The 22,058-nt window shown below is 43.5% G+C and overlaps 1 protein-coding gene across 20 annotated transcripts in view; it reads left to right on the plus strand.

Annotated features, from left to right (window-relative positions):
• Window positions 1–20,815, plus strand: part of TNRC6B (trinucleotide repeat containing adaptor 6B) — a 258,256-nt gene extending 237,441 nt beyond the window's left edge. For 19 of the 20 annotated variants that reach the window (XM_030320703.1, XM_030320711.1, XM_030320706.1 and 16 more), the window contains 6 exons: window positions 31–177; window positions 427–522; window positions 3,250–3,474; window positions 3,936–4,006; window positions 6,938–7,077; window positions 8,071–8,787. In XM_030320703.1, coding sequence (XP_030176563.1) covers window positions 31–177; window positions 427–522; window positions 3,250–3,474; window positions 3,936–4,006; window positions 6,938–7,077; window positions 8,071–8,458 — 1,067 coding nt within the window. In that variant the 3' untranslated portion in view covers window positions 8,459–8,787. Of the gene's footprint in view, window positions 1–30; window positions 178–426; window positions 523–3,249; window positions 3,475–3,935; window positions 4,007–6,937; window positions 7,078–8,070 lie in introns of all 20 variants that reach the window. The other variant, XM_030320714.2, reaches the window with a different exon arrangement.
• The last annotated feature ends 1,243 nt before the right edge of the window (window positions 20,816–22,058 follow it).

The raw sequence follows: 22,058 nt of genomic DNA on the forward strand, positions 1-22,058 counted from the left end.
TACCTCTAATATTGGTTCTCCTTGTTTCAGAATTCCAACCAGGAGTGCCATGGAAAGGTATCCAAAACATTGACCCTGAATCTGACCCCTATGTCACCCCAGGAAGTGTGCTGGGGGGTACAGCCACATCTCCCATTGTAGATACTGACCACCAACTTCTGCGGGATAACACCACAGGTAAATGAGTGAGGTATCCTTGGTGTTCATTCAAAACCCGGCATTTCATATTTGTCAATCTGTGGCTTCATTGGCACCTGCTAATCTATAATTTAACCAAAAAACATAAAAATATGCAGCTTTTCAGTTTGTTTGTTTAAGATATATTTTAATCTTCCATGGAAGGGTAAAGAAAATACCTAAGGTTGCACTGGTTATACTGACATCTGTCTCAAGATTTCCATCTTGTTCCTCCTGTGTCCCCAAAAGGGTCTAATTCTTCCCTCAACACCTCGCTGCCTTCACCTGGTGCCTGGCCCTACAGTGCCTCTGACAACTCCTTTACCAACGTTCATAGCACTTCAGGTACAAGTATGACCTGTTCGTTTCCCTTTGGCTTGCACTTTTCCACCAGGTTCCCTTTTATAAAAGAAATGGGCATTTATTTCTTACGGAATACAATGGAAGTTGAATAGCGAGGGCAGCATAAATGGAAGCACACCTCTTGTACCGGCCATGTTCTCAAGGAGCTTCTGGTCACACAGAGACAGGATGAGACATGTAGCTTTAGGACAAGGCAGATGGTGACATCATTGCAAGGAGCTTGTGAGCATTGAGAGGACAGGGGTCAGATCTTTGTGCCACAAGCGTTTTTCTTTAACCAGTTTGCCAAAGGATTCATGGGCCATGAGGAGAACCAGGGACGTTTACCAAGTTGTTCCTAAGGCAACCAGTTCTAGTTTGCTTTCCTTAAAAAAAAAAAAAATTCCTTCCACTTATAGACAAAGGCTACAGGCAGATGGCCAAAGGCAAAATAAAAAAGAGGCCCTTAATTAATTCTACCAACATTTGTTGAGTTCCTTATATATTTTTTTTTCTAAGACGATAGGGAATGAAAACTTAATGGATATAGTAAAACCATCTGACTTTTATATCTTAATGGGTATAATAAAGCATCCGACTCTTGGTTTCCTCTCAGTTCATGATCTCACAGTTTGTGGGATCGAGCCCCGTGTCTGGCTCTGTGCTGACAACGTGGAGCCTGCTTGGGATTGTCTCTTCGCCCCCTTACCCTGTTCGCACATGCTCTCTCACTCTCTCAAAACAACAATAACGACGACGACGACGACAAAGAGCTGATGTAATTTGCCTCAGGTCTGAGTGCATATGTAAAGGAGCCAACTCAAAAATCCGTGTTTCTAACCACTACCCTACATTATTCTTTTGGGGGCTTTTTTCTTTACATGTAAAAACTGATTTTTTCACTCAACTCTTTTATTCCAGTAACTGCCCATATCTCCGGTTGAACCGGATAAAAATCTTTTGTCTACAGTTGGACGTTCATCTGAGAGATGATCCAAGAGTCACCCCAGACTTGTCTAAACTGAATGTACATCTCTGCCCCTCCCCTACATTGTCTTTCCTCCGTAACTAAGTTTTTGTGTTTGTTTTAATGATGCTTCCAGCATCAGTGGGTCACAAAGTCTCCTGATTTTTCTCACTTGCTGCCTGAGTCCAAGTGGTGAGGGTGTCTCCCAGGGAGTGTATTCTGCAGCCATATCTCCTATCCATTCTCCATCCTACTTGCTGTCACCCAGGCTGAGACCCAGGTTTAAATACTACGTACCAAATCTAGTGCAAGAACTCCTGGTAGCATCCTCATCGGCCCTCACCCTACCTTTCTGGCCTTCTGTACCTCTCTGGCCCTGTGAAATGGTGTTCAGCCAAAACTGAAGAAAAATACATTTGGTACAGATAGAGTTTAAAGGGGATATTCGTCTATATTCTCCTGTCTCTCTGAGCCCGTCCATTTTTTTGTTTGTTTGTTTTTAAACGTTTATTTTTTATTTATTTATTTTTTTTTAATTTTTTTTTTTTCAACGTTTATTTATTTTTGGGACAGAGAGAGACAGAGCATGAACGGGGGAGGGGCAGAGAGAGAGGGAGACACAGAATCGGAAACAGGCTCCAGGCTCTGAGCCATCAGCCCAGAGCCCGACGCGGGGCTCGAACTCACGGACCGCGAGATCGTGACCTGGCTGAAGTCGGACGCTTAACCGACTGCGCCACCCAGGCGCCCCAAACGTTTATTTTTTAGAGTGAGATTGAGAGCACAAGCAGGGAAGGGGCAGAGAGTAAGAGAAGGAGGGAGAGAGAGAATCCCAAGCAGGATCCGTGCTGTCAGCAGAGAGTCTGTTACAGGGCTCAGTCCCACAAACCATGAGATCATGACCTGAGCTGAAATCAAAAGCTGGACACTTAACCAACTAAGCCACCCAAGCACTCCAAGCCCATCCATTCGTAAAATCCTTCCAGACCTGTCTTTGCCATGCCTTTGATGATGACATAACAGTGTTTTCTCCTCTGTGTATTGAACATATGTGATGATACCTCCAGCTACCAATTCTGTTATTCACCTGTTCTGTCTTCTCATGTGAATTTGAAGTTCTTAAGAATAACTTTATATTACCCACAGCACTGATTTAAAATATAATAAGCCCTTAGTAAATATTTGTTGATTTTTTTTTTTTTTTTTTTTTTTTTCAAAATCTGTTTGAATATTGGGACACCTGGCTGGCTCAGACAGTAGAACATGTGACTCTTGATCTCAGGGTTGTAAGTTTAAGCATCATGTTTGGTGTAGACATTACTTAAAAATAAAAAATTTAAAAAAAAAATGTTTGAATATTGATAGCTTAATCACAATCAAGAAAATTAGAAGTTTCTAATGTACTTCCCATTCAGCCAGTGAGTATCTATAGAATAGTTTTGCTAAGGTTCACATTCCACTGTATCTTTACGTAAGACTAATGGTTTTAAGAAAACTTCCCTTGAATGAATCTTCCCTTTCAGGCTTGTTTGGCTAAGAAAGTAGTAGAGAATTAGTTATCATTAAATCTTCAGTTCATGTGTTGTTGATTCAGAGTAATAGTCATTGAAAATTTTATATTTAGTGTTATTTTGTATTGCTAGTCTCAAGATGTGTACTTACTATTTTTAGAATACTATTTATATGTATACACAAAATTTATGTAGATTCACAAAAGTGATCTATTTAACCTTACTCCTTCCTTAATTTTGTCTTCTTTATAGCAAAGTTCCCTGATTACAAATCAACATGGTCCCCAGATCCCATAGGACACAACCCCACTCATCTCTCCAACAAGATGTGGAAAAACCATATTTCCTCAAGGAACACTACACCGCTGCCCCGCCCACCTCCTGGTCTGACCAACCCCAAACCATCATCTCCCTGGAGCAGCACAGCACCCCGATCGGTCAGGGGTTGGGGGACACAGGACTCACGGCTTGCCTCAGGTGACAAGGACTCGCCTAAAGGAGCATCATTGTTCAAACACAAGGGGCTTATGTTAACACCAAAAAAGACATGAAGTCTTCACGAGAGAGGAAATCATGGTTGTCTGGTAGAGGAAAGAGTATCTCTGGAGTGGAAAGTTGCAGTTCGGTCTAGGGCAGAGGTAGCCAAGAACTCGCAAGGGACAGATGAAGTAAAAACGACACACAGCAGCGTGAGAACATTAGGAGGGAAATGTGGTCTTACAAATGAGGTGTGAGAGTGCACAGGGTTACAAGGTCTAGGGGAAGAGAAACTGACCATTAAGTGACAGGATGAATGCGGTTAGAGGGACGTGTAAAATAGAAGACCGTTTATAAAAGGGGAGAAGACACACGGGGCCTATGTGAAAACGTTGTCTCACTCATGGATTCCTGAATTTTTTTTACTGCTCTTCCTAATTTTTTCTTCTGGTTACTTACAGCCTCTACTTGGAGTGATGGTGGTTCAGTTCGTCCCAGTTACTGGCTGGTTCTTCACAATCTCACTCCACAGGTAACCATGCTTCCTTGTGATTTTCGAGACGGGATTTGATTGTGTTAAGAAAGGGAAACTCAGGTGTGAAATGTTGCCAGATAATAACAAAGCTCATTAATTTCCTGCTTGCTACTCAGAGGTCCAGCATGCAGGGGTGGGCCTCCCCACCCGAGGCTCGAAGCCTACTCCTGAGTGGGGATTGTTGGCCCAACAAGGCTTGGGGCTCAATATCAAACATTTTTATGCTTCATAAATAATTAACCATCCATCTCTGCAGTAGAAGAAATCTGTCAATTTCATAGCTTAAATACCACATGGGTGCTTTCAATTTTCCATCTGTTACTCTCTTCTTTGTAGATGGCATTACTAATTTGCTGTCTTCAGAACATGCCCTCTGGGTTGTTTTTACAGTGATGGGTTTCATTTGCCCCAAGCCACTCTGTCACCTTGTTTGCTTGATAACTGACATACTTGCGGCAGTATTATGTTGAACACGCAAATGAGATTAAGTGAACCCATTGAAACTGAGCCTGTGACCTTCATTTGGACTTGACAGCACAACCTTTACAGCACCTTGTTGAAAGGAGTCAATTATGCCTCCCTCCCTTTGACACATAGAACGAATTGTCTGGCATTTAATTCATAACTGGATTCATGCGCACTTTAGTAAGCTAGCTAGCATTTTCTAGAGTGTTCCCATGGGATATTAATAGGTCTCTGGCCTAATATGTTTGGAACATGTACTTGATTAAACAAAATTAAGCGGGTTTCTTCACTGTGAGACTTATTAGACTCTTTAATATGCTAACATGTATTATCCTCTGTGGAGAAATACAGCTTCTCCTAAATTTACCTGCCCAGTGAACCTGTTTGTGGAACCTGTTTGTGGGGAGTGAGTCCAGGGTTTGTATTTAGGGTACATGTTGAGAAAGGCAGTTTCAGAAATACAGTTAACATGAAGAAGAGTCTGGGTTGGCTCTTACTCAGCTTAAAGCCCCAGTTGGGTTATTAGCTACGAGTCAACTGAAGTATGAAGATTTTATACGACCATACTCAAATCTGTATATGCCTCATTAGAACATGACAACATTCTAAAGTTGTCACACAGTGTGGTGGGTGTATGGTGAGGACGAGAGAGGCCGTAAAGTCTACGCTGTGTTGAAAGGAACTTGGACAAGCTAGCCTGCTGTCCGCTTCTGTTTTATGCTATGAAAAATAGTAAGTTCACGTGTGTATATACATAATGTGAATCTAGGGGTTAACTGTGCTCATATAAGAAAGAACTGATGAATTTTAAAACTCAAGTACCTCTGTTTCCGATTCTGTGTCTCCCTCTCTCTCTGCCCCTCCCCCGTTCATGCTCTGTCTCTCTCTGTCCCAAAAATAAATAAACGTTGAAAAAAAAAATTTAAAAAAAAAAAAAAAGGGGCGCCTGGGTGGCGCAGTCGGTTAAGCGTCCGACTTCAGCCAGGTCACGATCTCGCGGTCCGTGAGTTCGAGCCCCGCGTCAGGCTCTGGGCTGATGGCTCGGAGCCTGGAGCCTGTTTCCGATTCTGTGTCTCCCTCTCTCTCTGCCCCTCCCCCGTTCATGCTCTGTCTCTCTCTGTCCCAAAAATAAATAAACGTTGAAAAAAAAAAATTTTTAAAAAAAAAAAAAAAACTCAAGTACCTAATAGACTAATCCCAGTGGTAGCTTAGAAGACGGTTATAAGGGCAAATCTTTGGAACCTGGATAAATGTACTTTTCATCACCTAAAATCTGTTTAGAGGGCATCTGTCCTGAAAGGTCACTTGTGGCCCACACGGACACGCTCATAGAGTTGATTTCCATTTTCTGTAAAGAACTGTGGTGATGCTGCTGGTTTCCATCCTGCAGGGTTTCCATGGTGAAACCACACAATGTTTCCACTGCCACCGCCGGTAGCACAGTTTCTGAGGCTGTTCTGATAGTAATCTGTTTCCCTTCCAAAGAAATGAACTGAATGTTGGACTGAGCAACCTGTCTAAACCTAGTTAAGATCTCAATACAAATAAATTCATCAGAGTGAATAAGTGCATCTGTTCATCCGAGTCCGGAGTGAGAGAAACTGTCTGTAAACGGTGAACATCTTGAGAGTCTGGCCAACATGAGGCTGAGGGTGGCAGGGTTCACAGAGAAGCAGGCACAAAGGCTCGTCCTGAGATGGGCAGCGTGCGAGTCCAAGGACACTGGTGTTGTTTGTGAGCTAGGTCAGCCAGCAGCATTCTCATCAGGGTGTGGGGACGCCTGGGTGACTCAGTCGGTTAAGTGTCCGACTCCAGCTCAGGTCATGATCTCATGGTGTGTGGGTTCGAGTCCCACGTTGGACTCCGTGCTAACAGCATGGGGCCTGCTTGGGATTCTCTCTCTCTCCCTCTCTCCCTCTCTGCCCCTCTCCCACTCTCTGTCTCTCTCTGTCTCTCTCACCGTCAAGGAGGTTAGCAGTGCTTTTCTTGTGTCCTCCTTTAGCTCTCTGTGAGATTATTAACCAGGGGAGTGGAGAATAGTTCAAATACAACGTTACTAATGAGGCCGAGAACTTAAGTTCCTGTTCGGGCGCCATCCTGTTTCTGCTTTCTAAAGGCTCTCACAAGTCAACACGCATTCACGTGTTTACCTCTTAAAAACAGACTACAGGTCGAATCATAGGATTTGTCTTGAGCTGTGTTTTTGCAAACTTTTTTTTTGTAGTATGGGCACATTAGATCTCAGCCCGTGCTTTGAATTAACTTAAAATTTGCCTTTAAGACCTCTGTTGAGTGCACTCTTTCCTGCTTTGAGTCCTTCCTTCCTTTGTCCAAGACTTACTTAGTGCCGATATCATTATTTACAAACCAGAAGCCCTTCTCCTCCTCATATACAAGAAAGGCCATTCGACTTCTGTTCACACCCTACCTCGTTTTTAACTCATGAATATCATTACTCCTTAGATTGATGGGTCAACGTTGAGAACCATCTGCATGCAGCATGGCCCACTGCTGACATTCCATCTGAACCTAACCCAGGGCACTGCCCTGATCCGATACAGCACCAAACAGGAGGCAGCCAAGGCCCAGACTGCACTGCACATGTGAGTACCCATCCTACGCTCACTGAGACAAACACGCACGAAGATGCACACGTGAGTATTCTGGCACCTGCCTAATAAAGCAAAGATCCACGAGAACATGCACAAAAACAGCATCCTGGCATAAGCAATTGCTTGGTACGGAGGGGACGGATCTTTTCTACCTCCCCAGGCGTGGATTGCCCTGTATATCTGTGTAGGCCGATAATCAGAATTCCAAAAGTAAAGAATTTATGAAGTCATGAAGCAGTGAGTAAATTTTAATACTGTAAAACAAAGCCCCAGTGTTCAGGAGAATGTGAAACATTGTAGGTGCCGTCACTTTTTGTAATAGAATCTGGTTGCTTACTTTGTCTTCTTTGTTGGTGAAGCTGAAACGCTGTGGCTTGGCAGGTAGCAGAGGTTTTTGTCTTACGTAGGTGGGACTGGGTCACACTTTGACTGTCCCCACTCCCAGCTGCTGTCAAACTGGTAGCCAGGGAAGAGCTGACTCTCTGTGGCTACAGGCCCCGGCAGAAAGCTACAAACAGAACGAGCAAGCAGTGGTGACTCTCAGGCGATGAGCCCGGCCCAGAGGCAGAGCAATGGCACTTCCAGTTGTGTGAGGTTGAGTCACCTTGATGTTTGCAGTGTGACCTTTTACCTCCCATGGGCAAAAGAAAGATGACATTTTTCTCAACATACAAATTCCAAAAGGATAGCGATACGTGGTACCCCCTAGTAGTCTTTGGAGGTCTTGAGATGTAGTGATCCCTTACTGCTTTAGTACAGTATTTCTCAATCACCTGGTCTGGTTAAAATGCAGGTTTTGATCCCGTAGGCCTGGGGTGGGGCCTGTGATTCTGCATTTTAGAAAGCTTCCAGGGGATGTGGAAGCTGCTGGTCAAAGGAGCATACTTTGAACATCAAGGACTCTGGGACTCGAAACCGTCAGTCCGTGCGGGTGCTTTAGGATTTCCCTCAAATCCATAGCTCTTTCCCTCCCCTTTCTTCTAGGTGTGTGTTGGGAAACACTACCATCCTGGCTGAGTTTGCCACCGATGATGAAGTCAGCCGCTTTCTGGCACAAGCTCAGCCCCCTACGCCTGCAGCAACCCCAAGTGCACCCGCCGCGGGTTGGCAGTCGCTGGAGACCGGCCAGACCCAGTCAGATCCCGTCGGACCTGCTTTGAATCTTTTCGGTGGGTCCACAGGGCTCGGGCAGTGGAGCAGCAGTGCTGGCGGCAGCAGCGGGGCCGATCTTGCTGGCGCTTCGTTGTGGGGGCCCCCAAACTATTCTTCTAGCTTGTGGGGAGTCCCAACTGTGGAAGATCCCCATAGGATGGGCAGCCCTGCTCCCTTACTACCTGGTGACCTTCTGGGAGGAGGGTCGGATTCAATCTGAACTTAAAACTTTCAACTCTGACCTCGTGACCTTTTTTGGAACAGCAGCAGCACTAACTTGACCTTTTCGTTTTTTTTTTCAACTTGCAATAAATACATTTTTAAAAGGAAAAAAGAAAACGGAGAGAGAAAAAAAAAAGGTGGGTCATTGACAGACTGTCTGAGCACATAGTTGCCTCCCTTATAACTTCAGTTTTTTCGTTTGGAATATGAATCCAAAAAGAGAACATATCACTCTTGAAATACTTGAATCATGAACGCCAACCTAGAAAGACAATGTGAAGCAAGTACACATACCATTTAAATTTAAACACAAAAAAATTAAAAAAATTAGTTTCTAGTTTTTCACTTTTTTCATGTTATATGGAAGTTGTTGCTAAGAAACATATATACTGAAAAAAAATAGCTTTTTAACTTTGTTTGCACTGGGTGTGTTTCCGTCCTTAGGTCTACCACGTTTGGGAGGGAGGGGAATTCAAAAGAATTGTTGGGGTGGGGGGGGGAAGACTTGACGGAGCCTCACTTTAAAAACAAAAACACAAAAAACCTAAAAAAAAAAAAAAAAAAAGGAAAAAATTTGTGATTGGCTGGTTGATAAATACCAGTGTGTTCTGGCACATGTAACTGCCCAGGCATGCTCGTTCTGGTATGTGTGTGCACGTGTGTTCATGTGCATTTGCGTGCATCCTTCTCTCTGTCTCTGTGTGTGCGTGTGCCCGTGTCCTCCTCCCCCTGCCCCACCCGATCTCTCCGAACGCTGCGTTGCTAACAGTCTGCAGGCTGGCTGGCCGGCCATCTGCTTTTTATTTTTTTTTTTAATTTTTATTTTTTTTAACTATGAGAACACACAAGCACCGGGAGCCACTGCTTACTTAAAGCAACTCCGTTGGGCTGCATTAAGATGAACAGAGTGCTTTTTAATGATTAAAGCAGGGAGCTCCTTTACATTTGCAAATTAGCCTGAGCGAGTTTTCTCTTGCTTTTCTTTCGACCTAGCAGTAGAGCGGAGCACTGCCAAGTCCCAAAAAAGTAGGAGAGCAGGAGGTACCTCTTGGAGCAACCGTGTGTTTTATTTATTTCTGTTTTTTAAAGTAAGTGGCCACCAGGCACATCGGGATATCTGTTAAGTTTCACGCAGGCCTTTTCTTTTCATTAGTTTGAACGGGAACAGACGATGAGAGAGTTTTTACTTCTGTGGTGTCTCAAAAGCAGAAAAACCACGTTCCCCTTTCTTGTTGTAATCAGGTATGAGGAATTCATCAGAAAGTCAGGTAATGCTGAATTGGTTCTCTTTTTCATTGTGTGAAAACGAAACAACTCGTGAGCAGCTGCAGCTTCTCCCTCTCTGCTCCTCTCTCGCCGAGCGTTACCTGTGCCAGGCCGCGGCGCGCTACAGCACCAGGCCATCACTGACAGAAACGTTTACTTAACGAATGTTCTTAAACCAGTGTGTACTTCAAGCGTTTCCTTTTGTTTCTCTGTGTTGTGTATTTCCTGTGTATGTGGTTTTGCTTAGGCAGGTATAACTTAGCAAAGACTTTTAAGTATTGCACCTTTTTTTGGTTTTGACCTCTTTATTTTTTTTTTTCCTTGTAATGTTGCTTTTTTATTTTGGTATTTAAAGACTTTTTTTTTTTTTTTTTTTTTTTTTAAGCATCAATGTAGTAGTACTCTGGGCCGAATAGGGGGCAACTTTTAATCCACAGTTATCACCAACATGTATGTACTTATGTTGGAATCAACATGTATCAAACTGCTTTTTGTGAAGAGTTCTAGCAGACCTGAAGGGGTACCCCTTTATACAAAGCAGATGGCTGGCGGGGCGGGGGGTGGTGGGGAGGGAGGGGAACGTATGCCGGTAATGTGCTAGCACTTGTGTGGACATCCCAGTCTGCATTATACTGTTTAACATAAAGTGCCGACATTCTGTACCAGCAAATACCTGCCCATTCCAACCCTTGGTGGGAGCAGACCTCTACTGTCCTCCATAACTTGCTGCTAGTGAGGACAAGGGAGTTTTTCTTTCTTTAGCATCTTCAGTGAAGGATACAACAATGCCTAATGTATTTGACTTTTAGCTTGTGTCTGTGTGTAGGTGGGTGGGTGGGTGTGTATAGGAAAAGGCAAAAACGAATTATTTGCATCAAGTGGTTTTATGAGACAAAGAGTGGGAATTCTGTAGTCCTCTGGCTTACCCTGTTGATTATAAACCTAGCCTCAAAAGAGATTGACATGTGTAATTCAAGTAAGCATTCGCTCTTGGAAGTCTTTATGCACCCTTTGTGGGGAGGTGGTCAAACTTGAGTCTCCAGCGTTGGTTCAGTCCCATTGGATGCCTTGTAGAAAACTAACTGTGCCCTCTTCCTGCTCTCCGGTTTTCATCACCACCACCATGCCCCTTCCATCTCTGCCCATGTACAAAAATGTCTCCTTCTGGTCCCCTCTGCCTGCTCTCTGTGTGAGGAGCAAAACCCTATGGTGTGTGGTGACGTCCAGGTGGAGAGCAGCTGTGTTCAGCCATCTACAGAAGGCAAAATCTTAGTGGCCCTGGGCCAGGAGCGTGTCCCGAGGCTCCCACGAGCCCGTGACAGCCCTGTCCACTGCCGTGATTCCCTGTCGTGTCCTGCCCCCCCCCTCCTCCTGCCTGCTGGTTCCTTGGCCTGCACTATGGGTTAGTTGAGTTCCTTACGATACTACGGTGAAAGCCGGGTGCTAGAGCCCCTCTTGTTTACAAGACATAATGAGGGATTTGAAATATGTAAAAATAAACATGAGAAGCTCAAATGTTCTTCCATCTTAAGCTTAAAGGGAAAAAATTAAAAACTTAAAAAAAAAAAAAAAGACCAAAAAGTGCGTATATATATACATATAAATATATATTTTAGATGAAGACTAACTCTGGGAGCATTTAACAGTGTTTTTTGTTTTTGTTTTTAACATTTATTTTCCTGCTTTAAAATTTGCAAGCATTCTCAGGAATTCTAGGGTAGGAAGCCAGTTTTTTGAAGATGGTTTATTTAACCGTATCTTATCCTAGATAGACGGCTGTTTCTTTCCTGTTCATAAACTTTTACAAGTTCCTGAAACTTCAAAAAGTTGAAACAATTTTTACTTAAAAAAAAAAAAATGTAAAGTCTCCAAACATTATTGTCATACTGGGGATCACACATTTTAAAACACATAGAAAGAAATATTTTTTAAAAATGATCAATTTAGCAGCAACAGGTCAATTCGTTATCTTTAAAAACACGGGAGAAGGATTAGCTTTCTAAGAGCTTTATCATGGATTCGTTTGAAATTGTGTGTCATTTAGTGGGAGCGTTTGGTTTTTATAAATGGGAACGTCATCACTCTGTTCCTTTCCATTTAAGATTGAACTGACATCTCCCCTAATGATTGTTTTTGTTTTGTTTTTTTTTTAAGGGAACCCTTCTCCCTGCCCCTCAAACCCCAGGACAAAAGAAAGAAAGAAAGAAACAACAACTTAGGGGGAAAAAAAAAAGTAAACTCTAATCTGTAAAATAGTACGGTTGGATTGCTGAGAATCTATGTAAAGAGCTAGGAAATATAGGTTAATAATTTTTGGAACAAATTTTAAATATAGGCATTACTAGAGGAAAATATCTATGGACTGTTCTATTAACAAAGAATGTCTGTCTTACCTCCGTTTGTTATGGGAGGAGGAGAAAAGAAGAATCTAATAAGGAACAAGTGATTTTACTTTTTTAGCTCCCAGCTACTGTTGTGCTCATTTTAATTGCTGTTTTGAAGATCTGCTGCTTAATTATCCCCATCCCTCAGCTGGAGATGTGGAGTATTTCCTTTCGATTTTTCATGACATTGAATTCTCCTTTTGTATTCCCTCCTGGGGCCGGGGGTCAGAATTCCCAAGCATGACCACAGCTGCTTTTAAACATCTAAGCTTCCCAGTGGGAAAGAAACTCCAGCTTGACAGGTAAAGGGAGTGGGTGGGGTTGCTGCCTGCAATTTCTCTAAAGCCGCTTTAGTGCCTTCGTACATACACCCAGACATCCTAAGCAGGGGGAACGCGTGTGTATGTGCATGTGGTCCAGTCACTCCGCAGACATTAAGACACTTGCCCATTAAGGAAATCGGAGTGGTTCTGGACAGGCCCCACAGGCAGTGGGCTAAATTGAAAATAAACAGACATCAAGGAAGTTAAATATGCTTTCATGTCTCAGTAATGTGGAATGCCAAGATCCTTCCTTGTGTTATCGCCCTCGTTACTGGGTACTGATGTCTCCACGTGTGTCATTGTGACAACCACATACAGTGATTTGGAAAGTCTGTCTGTGTTGGGCCAGTAGAAAGGGGTTCCTGTTTTTCTGCTCCTGTCCTCCCTTGTCTCCTCTCTTTCCCCCAACTCTGCCCCCCCACCTTTTTTTTTTTTTTTGGTCAACTTGATGGAAGCTTTGCTTTATTGGTTGGCAGTGACCTAAGAAAAGGATATAGTGAGAATACAATGGAAGAGAAAAACTCTTTTCTTTCCGTGATATTCTTTGGCAAGAGCCATGTCTGCTGAGAGGTTAAGTGGCTTCCATACACTTAGAAAATTCGGTGGGAGCGGCTTCTCTTCCACCACATTCTGGCATATGTACAGAGGTTTGCTGGTCACCTCTCATTATGTAGATTTATTTTGTAAACATTTCGATCATGTAAATTTGAGCTTTCCAATTTTTACTAGTTTCCTTTATTTTTTAAACACTTGATTACTAGTGGCTGGAGGTGTCCATCTTTCAAACATCACAAACTTGGTTTCTGTCTACCACATGAGTCGCCAAAAAAATTTAAAAAATAAAAAAATAAGCACTCGTGGGGAAGAGATGTCTTCCATCAGACTGGAGACCTCTACTGGCAATTTAAATCCAGTGCCATGACCTAATTTTAGGTGTTTAAAAAAAAAAAAAAAAATACAAAAAAAAAAAACCCACAAAGTTCAGATCTCCGAGACACTGTGAAGAAATGGATGGCCCATGTGGCATCTCTGGTTCCTCCGTACCTAGCCCTTGATTTTTTGCATTTACAACATGCACAGAAGTTAACTTAGCAGTGATGGCATGTCAAGGTTCCAAAGCAAATTCTTTCATCAGTATCCCCCAGTAAATAATTATCCATTGATTGCCATTCGATCAGTTTAATTTATAGCAGCTTAATTTTCTAATCAGATGGCTCCTGTTCTAAGAACTTTGCCACCTCTTCTGATATGAATGTAGCATAAATGAGCAGTCGGTTCTTCCAAGTTCCTGTGGGTTGAACGTGGGATCTAAGATATGCAAAAAAAATAAGAAGAAGAAAAAAGAGAGGAAAAGAAATCCCTAAGAATTTGGAAGAACTTTTATTAATATATCTAGCAGAAACTAACATTTCACGGGCTACTGGCTTGTTGCAAAGATTCACTCGAATTTTTGCTACTTGTCGGGGGGGCAGTTTTTGTAGGGTTAACAGCCAGATTCCATATCGACCTCAGATGCTGTGTACTTTTTAATTTTACTTTTTTATATTTTGCCATCTTGACTCTTAAACAAAATGAAGATGTCTCTGTGTTGAGAAAAACGCTTAAGCCAAGCCTGTTTTCCTCTGCAGTGTAAATAAGATGTTTTCAGCAGACTTGGCTCTAACAGCCGTCTCTAAGATTAGGGAACAATTGAGTCTTTATGTAAGAAAGGTCCCCTTCTCCCCCATCCTCAGAGTTCAGATTCAATATATAACACTTTGTAGGTTATTGTTTGGGATTTGGGTTTTTTTCTTTTAACTATCTATAGGGTCTTTTACTAAGCGTAGAGACATATGTTTAGCTGGTTAAAAAACAAAATCAAACTTTTTCTTCAGTGTTTTTGCCAAGTTTTGTCACACTTCATTCATGTCTGTGCATTAACTATGCTGCTTAGTGTTGCTGCAAAAAGAAATGTATTCTTGAATTGTTTTCCTTTCTGTGAGTGTACAGCTAAGGCTGCATGTAATGGTGCAGATGAAAATATTCCAGCCTCTGTGTCTACAGGGAGTTGTCAATCTGTAGACCTCAGCACCCTTTCAGAAAATAGGGCGCCCTCACCCTCTGCTGCACACCGCACCCTCTTAGCTTTCTTATCTACAACTACAGGGTGTCCACACAGTCTAGAAGCAGGCAAATATACATAATGTTGTCAAGAACGTCAACAATCTGTTTTAAAAAAAAAACCCCATAGAATGTTCTCTGTGTTTCCAGAGTTAGTGCATACCCTGTCATAAGCTCTGTAGGTTTATGGCCAGTGCCAAAGGTGTGTGTATTTTCAGAGATGGTCCCCACTTGTTAATGACGGTGTTGTTTTCTTGACCTTGAATCTGATAAAGGAGGTACTGGCATCACATTCTTAGATTTAAAATAGTTCTCAACTTCAGGAGTCTATGAACACAGTAGTAATGGAATAAAAATAGAACGTTGACCCTCCCTAACCTGCCCAGAATGCCTCCCCGCTGCCTGCACCGCCAAAGAGGCCATGAACATTTACAGGATGGTGAAGGGAACACCGGTCAGGAAACAGAGCTACTCCCCACCGGCTGGGCATTCCTGCTGTCCTTATGTGTGTGGTCACTCAGACTAGAGCTGAAGGAATTACCAAGTATTCTAACATTTGAGTGGTTTTTAAAATGTCAATCTCTTGTATCCTACCACCACCACCACTAAAAAAAAAAAAAAAAAAGACCGAAGCTGCCAGTGTTTGCCTCACAGAATTTAAATAGTTCTTTTCACTTGGCTATACAGCTGAATTTGTTTTTAAAGAGAAACTATGCACACCAGGAAACACGGTCCCACCCTGACTGAAGGGTCTCTGCAAGATTCAGTCATGGGGTCTTCGTTGTGACAAACACTAGTTTTGTCCCTGGGGAAAGGAAAGGTCAGATAACGGCAAGAAGTGTTGTGTTGTAAATTAAAAAAAAAAAAAGAAATCGTGTTTCCGTAAAGCACTTTGTGCCTCGGTTTATTTTTCACACTGTCAGTCACCACTTTGGAAGTCCATTCCCAATCGCCATTGACCCCTCTCGAGCCAAGATTAATACGTTGAGACTGTTGTTTTCAAAGAGCTTAATTCCTCTTTACTGCTAGTGGGGAGCAGCAAAACTGTAAAGGTACTTTACAGTATAGTCGTTGCAGAGATGTGAAACGAAGTGCTTTTCTTCCCCTTCACCCCTGCTTTCCTGGACCCCACCCTCAATCTGGCATTCCTTCTCCCTCGGCTCCTGAAAGGTGTGCACGGTTCTCAGAGGGCTGGGTTGTGCAAGGTCACTGGAGGTGAGCTAGCCGTCCCGCAGAGCTTTATGGACAGGAAGGTCGTGTATCCTAAATGTGTTCGCCAAAAATGGAAAGGGGGGGGGGTCGTCTGTATACTAAACAAAGCAAAAACCTTTGGAACCCTTTAAAGAAGTTACATGCCTTTTAAAGGTAGTATAGTTTCTCACCAAGTGATGCATCCAGCGTGACCCTTCTTGCCGGAAATTTCGGGATGTTAGAATAAATGTGTTTAAAACACCACCCCCACCATCCCCCTCCCCCTTTTAATTTTGTCCAAGGAATTACTTAAGTGTAGTATTTCTGAATGTGCCTTTGGGAGTACAGGGACCGTCTGTTTTAGGAAGAAGCTCTCCGTGGGGATAAAACAGAAAGGCGGTCAGCTTAGTCTTTAGGGAAGTCAGCGATTCTCCTGGCAGTCCCCGGGGGCAGCCATGGAGTTTTCATTAGCACCCATATTGCACAGTGTAGAGTTGTGTGGAAAAGATCCTGGGGCTCGGGCGGGAGAATGAGGTGATGGTGCACAACGACAGAGACCCAGGTCGGTCGGAGAGCGCAGGTTGAATTTCTCTACCTGCAGTACCTAGTTTCCCTCGTGTCTGTGTGCGCGCGCGTGTGGCCGTGGCCGTTTTGTTTTTTGTTTTTCTGTAAGCACTGGAGAACTGAAATATGGTGACGTCTGTGACACATTCGTGCATGTCAAGAAGGCGTTTTCTGGCTTCCGCCATGTGCGGGGCGGGCAGCGCGTTTCCACCCTCTTGAGTCTGTGTCCTGAGAAGGCAATTATTTTCCCAAATGGAAGTCCCATAATGTTGCTGTTTATGAGAACAGGGTATTACACACGAGGAAAAGGCTTTTGAGAGAATAAGATGGAAGTGTTTGAGAAAAAAAAAAGAAAAATCTGAAATCATATTTTATTTCTTCAGAACTATTCTAGTTAAACGTAGAAATCTGCAGTGTCTCTTCATTTGTTTTTATGTTTGTTTTAAACGATTCCACCTCTTCTCCCCATGCCCGATCTTCTAAAGAAACCACAAGTGAATGCTAAGGGCCATTTTCCATAATTCCTCAGAACTCCCCAAAGAGGAAAACAGTCCCTCCCGCAAGATTCCTTCAGCTTCATTCAGGAGACAAAGGGAGGAGAGATGTGGCTTTCTGGGCTTCTCTCTCATTCCTCTCTAATGGCCTTGAAATGTATTATTATGCAAATGTGAATTTTGATACTGAATTTAAGAAGAGGTTGTTGGATTTTTTTTCTTTTTTCAAAAAAAAAAAGGTCCCATATGTGGTCATCGTTGCTTCTTTATTTTGTAACGTGAATTGTAACTATGCATTCTGCAAGGGGGGGAGGGTGAGGGCAGAAAGGGGAAGGAAGTGGCTTTGCATCCTTGTTCTACGGTTTCTGTGTCCATGGTATCCCCACGTCCTGGCGGGGAAGGGGAGTGAGAGCCAGCAGCGGTCAAGTCGGCACAGTGAGGTAGAAAGAGACACGGAGTCCTCCTGCAGTCCTGGGGGCCTACGGTTCCTGGCAGCCGGATTCTCACCCTAACCGTGCAGTGTTAGCCCAGGGCCACAGCGGGGGCCCCAAAGGCCCTCGTGTTCTCTGGGAAAAAGTACTCATCCTTTCCTGAATTCAGAACCCTTTCAAGCTCAGGAAACCATGCCTCGTTCGTGCTGACCTTAAAGTTCATCTTCCTGTCGATTTCCAAAACTCCTCCTCCGTCTCCTCCTCGCTCCTTTTAATTTGTCTTTGTTTTTCCTTAAGCATTTTTAAGTGACTTATTTATAAGGAAACTGTCTTGCTCTGTGGGGAAGAGGGCCCGTTGGCTTGGCAGGCAAAAAAAGGACTCTTCCCCACCCACTGCCCCTCAGCCGAACGTCCTCTCTCTGCTTCCTTGCCATTTGTTCTGCTAGAGAGCTGGTGAGCGGTGAGGTGCTGCACACAGGAAAGCCTAGAGCCTCCCGGCCCGACAGAATTCCTGTGGTGAGTCCTGGCACCTGCACTGCTCTGGTCTAGGCATTCTTTGCAACACGCAGTATCATAAGCCAGAGATTGTTCTGCCCACGTTCAGTGTTTCCAGGCAGAAGTTTTTGTTGTTGACGTTCACAGTACTGTAACGAGGAACAGACTTGATCACAGTCTCCTCGTGCCCGTGCAGGGTTGCACGGGCACGATCTTATCAGGGTTCCAATCTGTTAGATTGCCTTTAGACAAAAAAACAAAAACAAAAAAAAAAAAACAAAAAAAAAAACAAAACAAAAAATAAAATCCTGACGTTTCAACTGTCTAACACAAAACAATACCTCGAGGTACATTTCCCCTGCAATGTAGACCCTTAACTCCCCTCTCCGTTTCTGACACCAGTGGGTTATCCTTTTTAAAATATGAATGTGTAAATAGGATAACTTTTACAATGTTTTCCTTTGCTGTGAAAGTAGCCCTAAAATATGATATTTTCCTTTTTTTTGTTAAGCCATCTGAAGTTTCAGATCTTCTTTCAGGCTTAAGAGAAAGAACAGGTCAGGGGAGCGGACTTGCATTTGTAGGGTGGTGGTCTCTCCATTGCCTCTCATACACAGTGACAGCCGACCAGTGTCTGAACCCTGTTTCAAATAGATGCCATCTCTTCCAGATCTACTTCCAGGGTGGGGAGTGTCTGAATTTCTCTCTTCCAGAAGATCCATCCCCTCCAGGCACTCCAGAATGTTTTTTACCTGAGACCTTGAGCTCTCGACCTCTCTTGCTTCACACACAGGCTGACTTTTTTGAGCAACAGAGTAGCATTCTGTAGCTCACAAAGGGAATTAGTCCCTGGCATTTCAGTTTGGCGCTACAGAATTCATAGCCTTGTCACTTTGCGATGCTCTGGAAATGGATTGATGTCTTACTTAAAGGAAATCCACCTGAGACGTGCAAACAGCCTCCCTGAAAGGTGTGAGCACCCTCAGATGTTCTTCTCGTTCGTCTCCGTGAGGCCTGAAGCTGACATTAGGTAGAGGGAAAGGACGTTTAACAAATGCTGCTTGTAGGAACCTGTCAGCTACTGCTCTCCTAGATTTGGCCACCCACGAGGCAGGGTCAGAATGGATCATTTTGAATAACTTCTTCACAAACATCTCCTTTCCCCCCCATCTTAAGGATAAACCCTGTATCTGTCTAGAAGCCCTTTTTAGTTTGAGCCCACCGATCTTGTATAGTGACGACTTCCTCTGAGGGGAAGAAGCTTGATAATAAATGCACGCATATTCCCCACCCACCTTCTGATTTGGGCCGCTATCCACCTTTGGATTTTATTTCTGTTGTTTGGAGGCTGGCCCCTTTTCTATCAGTCTCCTTCCTCTGGTCCCCCTTAAGTCCTTACTGCCCTTATATCCATCCACAATGCTCCCAAAGGGCTTTGCTGATCTCTGCACTTCTTTCCCGGGACATTTCCCCACCACCACCCTTTGCACACACCAGTGACCAAAGTGTGTCCAGTGATCTCACAGAAGACATCAAAAATGGTGCATGCACCGTGAATGTGCTCACAGAGACACGTGCACAAGATTCTGCACCCTTGGCCTTAACCTCTGTATGACTTAAGGTGCAGGAACATTTTTAACAGGTTATAAAAAAAAAAAAGAAAAAAAAAAAACCCTTCTGGACCGGGGCGGGGGAGGGGGGGGCGAGGGAAGCAGACACAACAGCTCAATTGTGCCCACTCCTAACTCTCTCTACTGTTTGCCTACAACTTAATTCTGTGCCCACCCCACCCCACCCCTGTCGTGAGTAACCAAAAACAGACAACAAAAGCAACCTGAGGAGAGGTTTCTGGACTATTTTATCTTTCTCCATTTAGATGGAGATATAAATGCTGCTTTGGGTTCCATAATCCTAGGGGCTATGTTTACATAGTAAAATATATCCTACCAAATCAGGAAATAAGAATGGGAATCTCTGCCGTGAGAGTTAATTAGGTCGCTGACGGTGAACCAGAGAAGTGCGGGGATTCGGAGGTGGGAGGCCTGGGAAGGAAGATGGGAGGAGTGCCATTTTAATGACTGGCATCCCCCGCCCTCCTCTTTCCTCCTCCCTTCACTTCTCTCCTTGCCCCCTTTCAACAGAAGGTGCAGAGAAGGGCATCAGAAAGAGGCTGGAGTTTTAAAAGGCAGCTTTCCAACTTTGCACACAAAACAGGTAACAGGAAGGTACAGCAAAAATCCTCTCATCTGAAACACTCAGCAGAAACAAAACCTACCAACATGACTACATATAGCTGCACATAGTGATGCTCTCTGCAAGTTACCTAGAAGTGTTTTGTTTTTCTTATACTTGAAATAGCTTTTACAATGTTATTTTGGTGGCTTTCTTTTCTCTCTTCTGGTGGGCAACAGAGAAAAGTGGACAATGGGATTTAAGGAAGTTTGAGGGGAGAAAAGGGAGGATATGGCATTGTCTTTTTTGTTTTTTCTTAAACATAGAGGTTTAATCAAACTCCCATTTGTTGAAATTGCTCCTCATATTACTGGTTTTACATGGACACAGAAACTAGGCACTTTAGAGGTGCACTTGCATGGCAGGCTGGGCCCCCCTTTTCTCTATTTTATTTTACTTTTTTAGTATAGTGGTACTTAAAATCACTGGTTCACTTAAAAAAAAACAATAAAATGTTAAACTCTACTAATGTACAAATAAGCTGAAAAGTTGCATTTTATGTGTATTTTTTGCCATAGCAGGTACTGTATTTCTCATGCTGGATTTAAAAAAAAAATCAAAAACAAACAAAAAAAACTCAAGGGTGGTGTTTCGTTGGATTGTGACAGGTTGAGTACTAAGGAATTAAGTCGCCGTCATTTCATTAAAACTGAGAGATGATGTAATGCATATATAAGAGTTTTTCTGAAGGGTTTTTTTGGGCTTTTAAACAGCTTATTTTTGTTTTGTTTAGTTTTTTATTTTATTTTATTTTGGAAAGATATGATTGTATTATGTGCAACTCAGTTGCTTACATTATAACTACAAAATATTTTTGGGTTCCTGGAAAAAAAAAAAGAGAAAAAAGACTAATAAATGTGTTTGGCTGCTAAGCATCTATTGTGGTTTCCTGTTTCATTCTGCCTGTTTAATTTGCTAGTTTGTCAAATGTTTATGTTTTGTTTCTCCTCGTCCCTCTCCCTGCTCCACATACAGGTCTCCGAAAGGCAGCATCCCGGCATCCTCCATTTTGTCTCCCTTGTCCTGTATGTTTTTGCTGTCGGGGGCGTCAGGTTGGCCAGTCGGGAGGGAGGTCTGTGCTCCTCGCTGCCTGCCCGCGGTACGGGCTCCACATTCTCGAAATGAAACTGACTTTCTCCTTCTAGCTTCGTTGTCTTCTTGAGTCCTGTACTTGCCATTGGCGTGGGAGCCAGGAGGGAAGACAGAAGTGCCTGCGGAGGGCCACGGTGCACCCAGGGCCGAGACCCAGCCTGCTCGCCGCTCAGGGCCTCGCCACCCTGCCCTGAGTGCTGTCACATGGCTCAGACGCTTTGCCCCATCTCAGCAGTTTCTTATTTATGGTTATTTTAGCTGCTAAAACACAGACCTGTTAGCTCTGTGGCCTTGAAGCACCTCTTAGAATAGCAAAGGGGAGGAATGGGAGGAAACGAATGCTTTCTAATTCCCAGGTACTGTTGTCTGACTTAATTCTCAGAATGCTGTGCCAAACAGATGGCGGCGAACGCAGTGCATGAGGAGAACGCTTCAGAATCATTTAATTAGCTAATAATAGGGAACACTGATTGCTTACTGTAAGTTGGGCACCGCTCTAAGTGGGCCACGTACATTTGCTCATTTGACTGAAACTTGTCTCAATCACATAATAGAACCCAGGTAGGATTCCAAAGTTAGCATGCCAGAATGTCCTCTGCTGAGAAACACCTAGATTTCCGACAAAGTGTCCCTAAGGAGTCTGTTGTACAAAGTGGTAGGCCATATGCCATCCAATTCTTGTTTCATAAAATAAGTAAATGCAGCAAGTGTGAGATGAGGTGCTGGCGAACACCTCGAGGGCCTGCCTATTCCAAGCAAGTGCTATTTTCTGAGGAAAAAAGATCATTGCAAAAACTATGAGGACCTGTATCACCAAAAGACTTGACTTTAAAGTTCGGGTATTTAAAAAATGCATAGACGGCTAAGGGTGGGGGGACGGGTGGCACATTGTAGAATGGTGGTGGTTAAGACTTTAGCCTCTGACTCGGCCCTCCTCACGCCTACGTGCCCTGCCATCACCTTAGGTGACCTCAGTGCCACAGGGAAAATCCACCCTAACGGCCAGCCTTCTACCTGCCTTCCTCC

The sequence above is a fragment of the Lynx canadensis genome, chromosome B4 (genome assembly GCF_007474595.2).
Source record: "Lynx canadensis isolate LIC74 chromosome B4, mLynCan4.pri.v2, whole genome shotgun sequence".
Lineage (NCBI taxonomy): Eukaryota > Metazoa > Chordata > Mammalia > Carnivora > Felidae > Lynx > Lynx canadensis.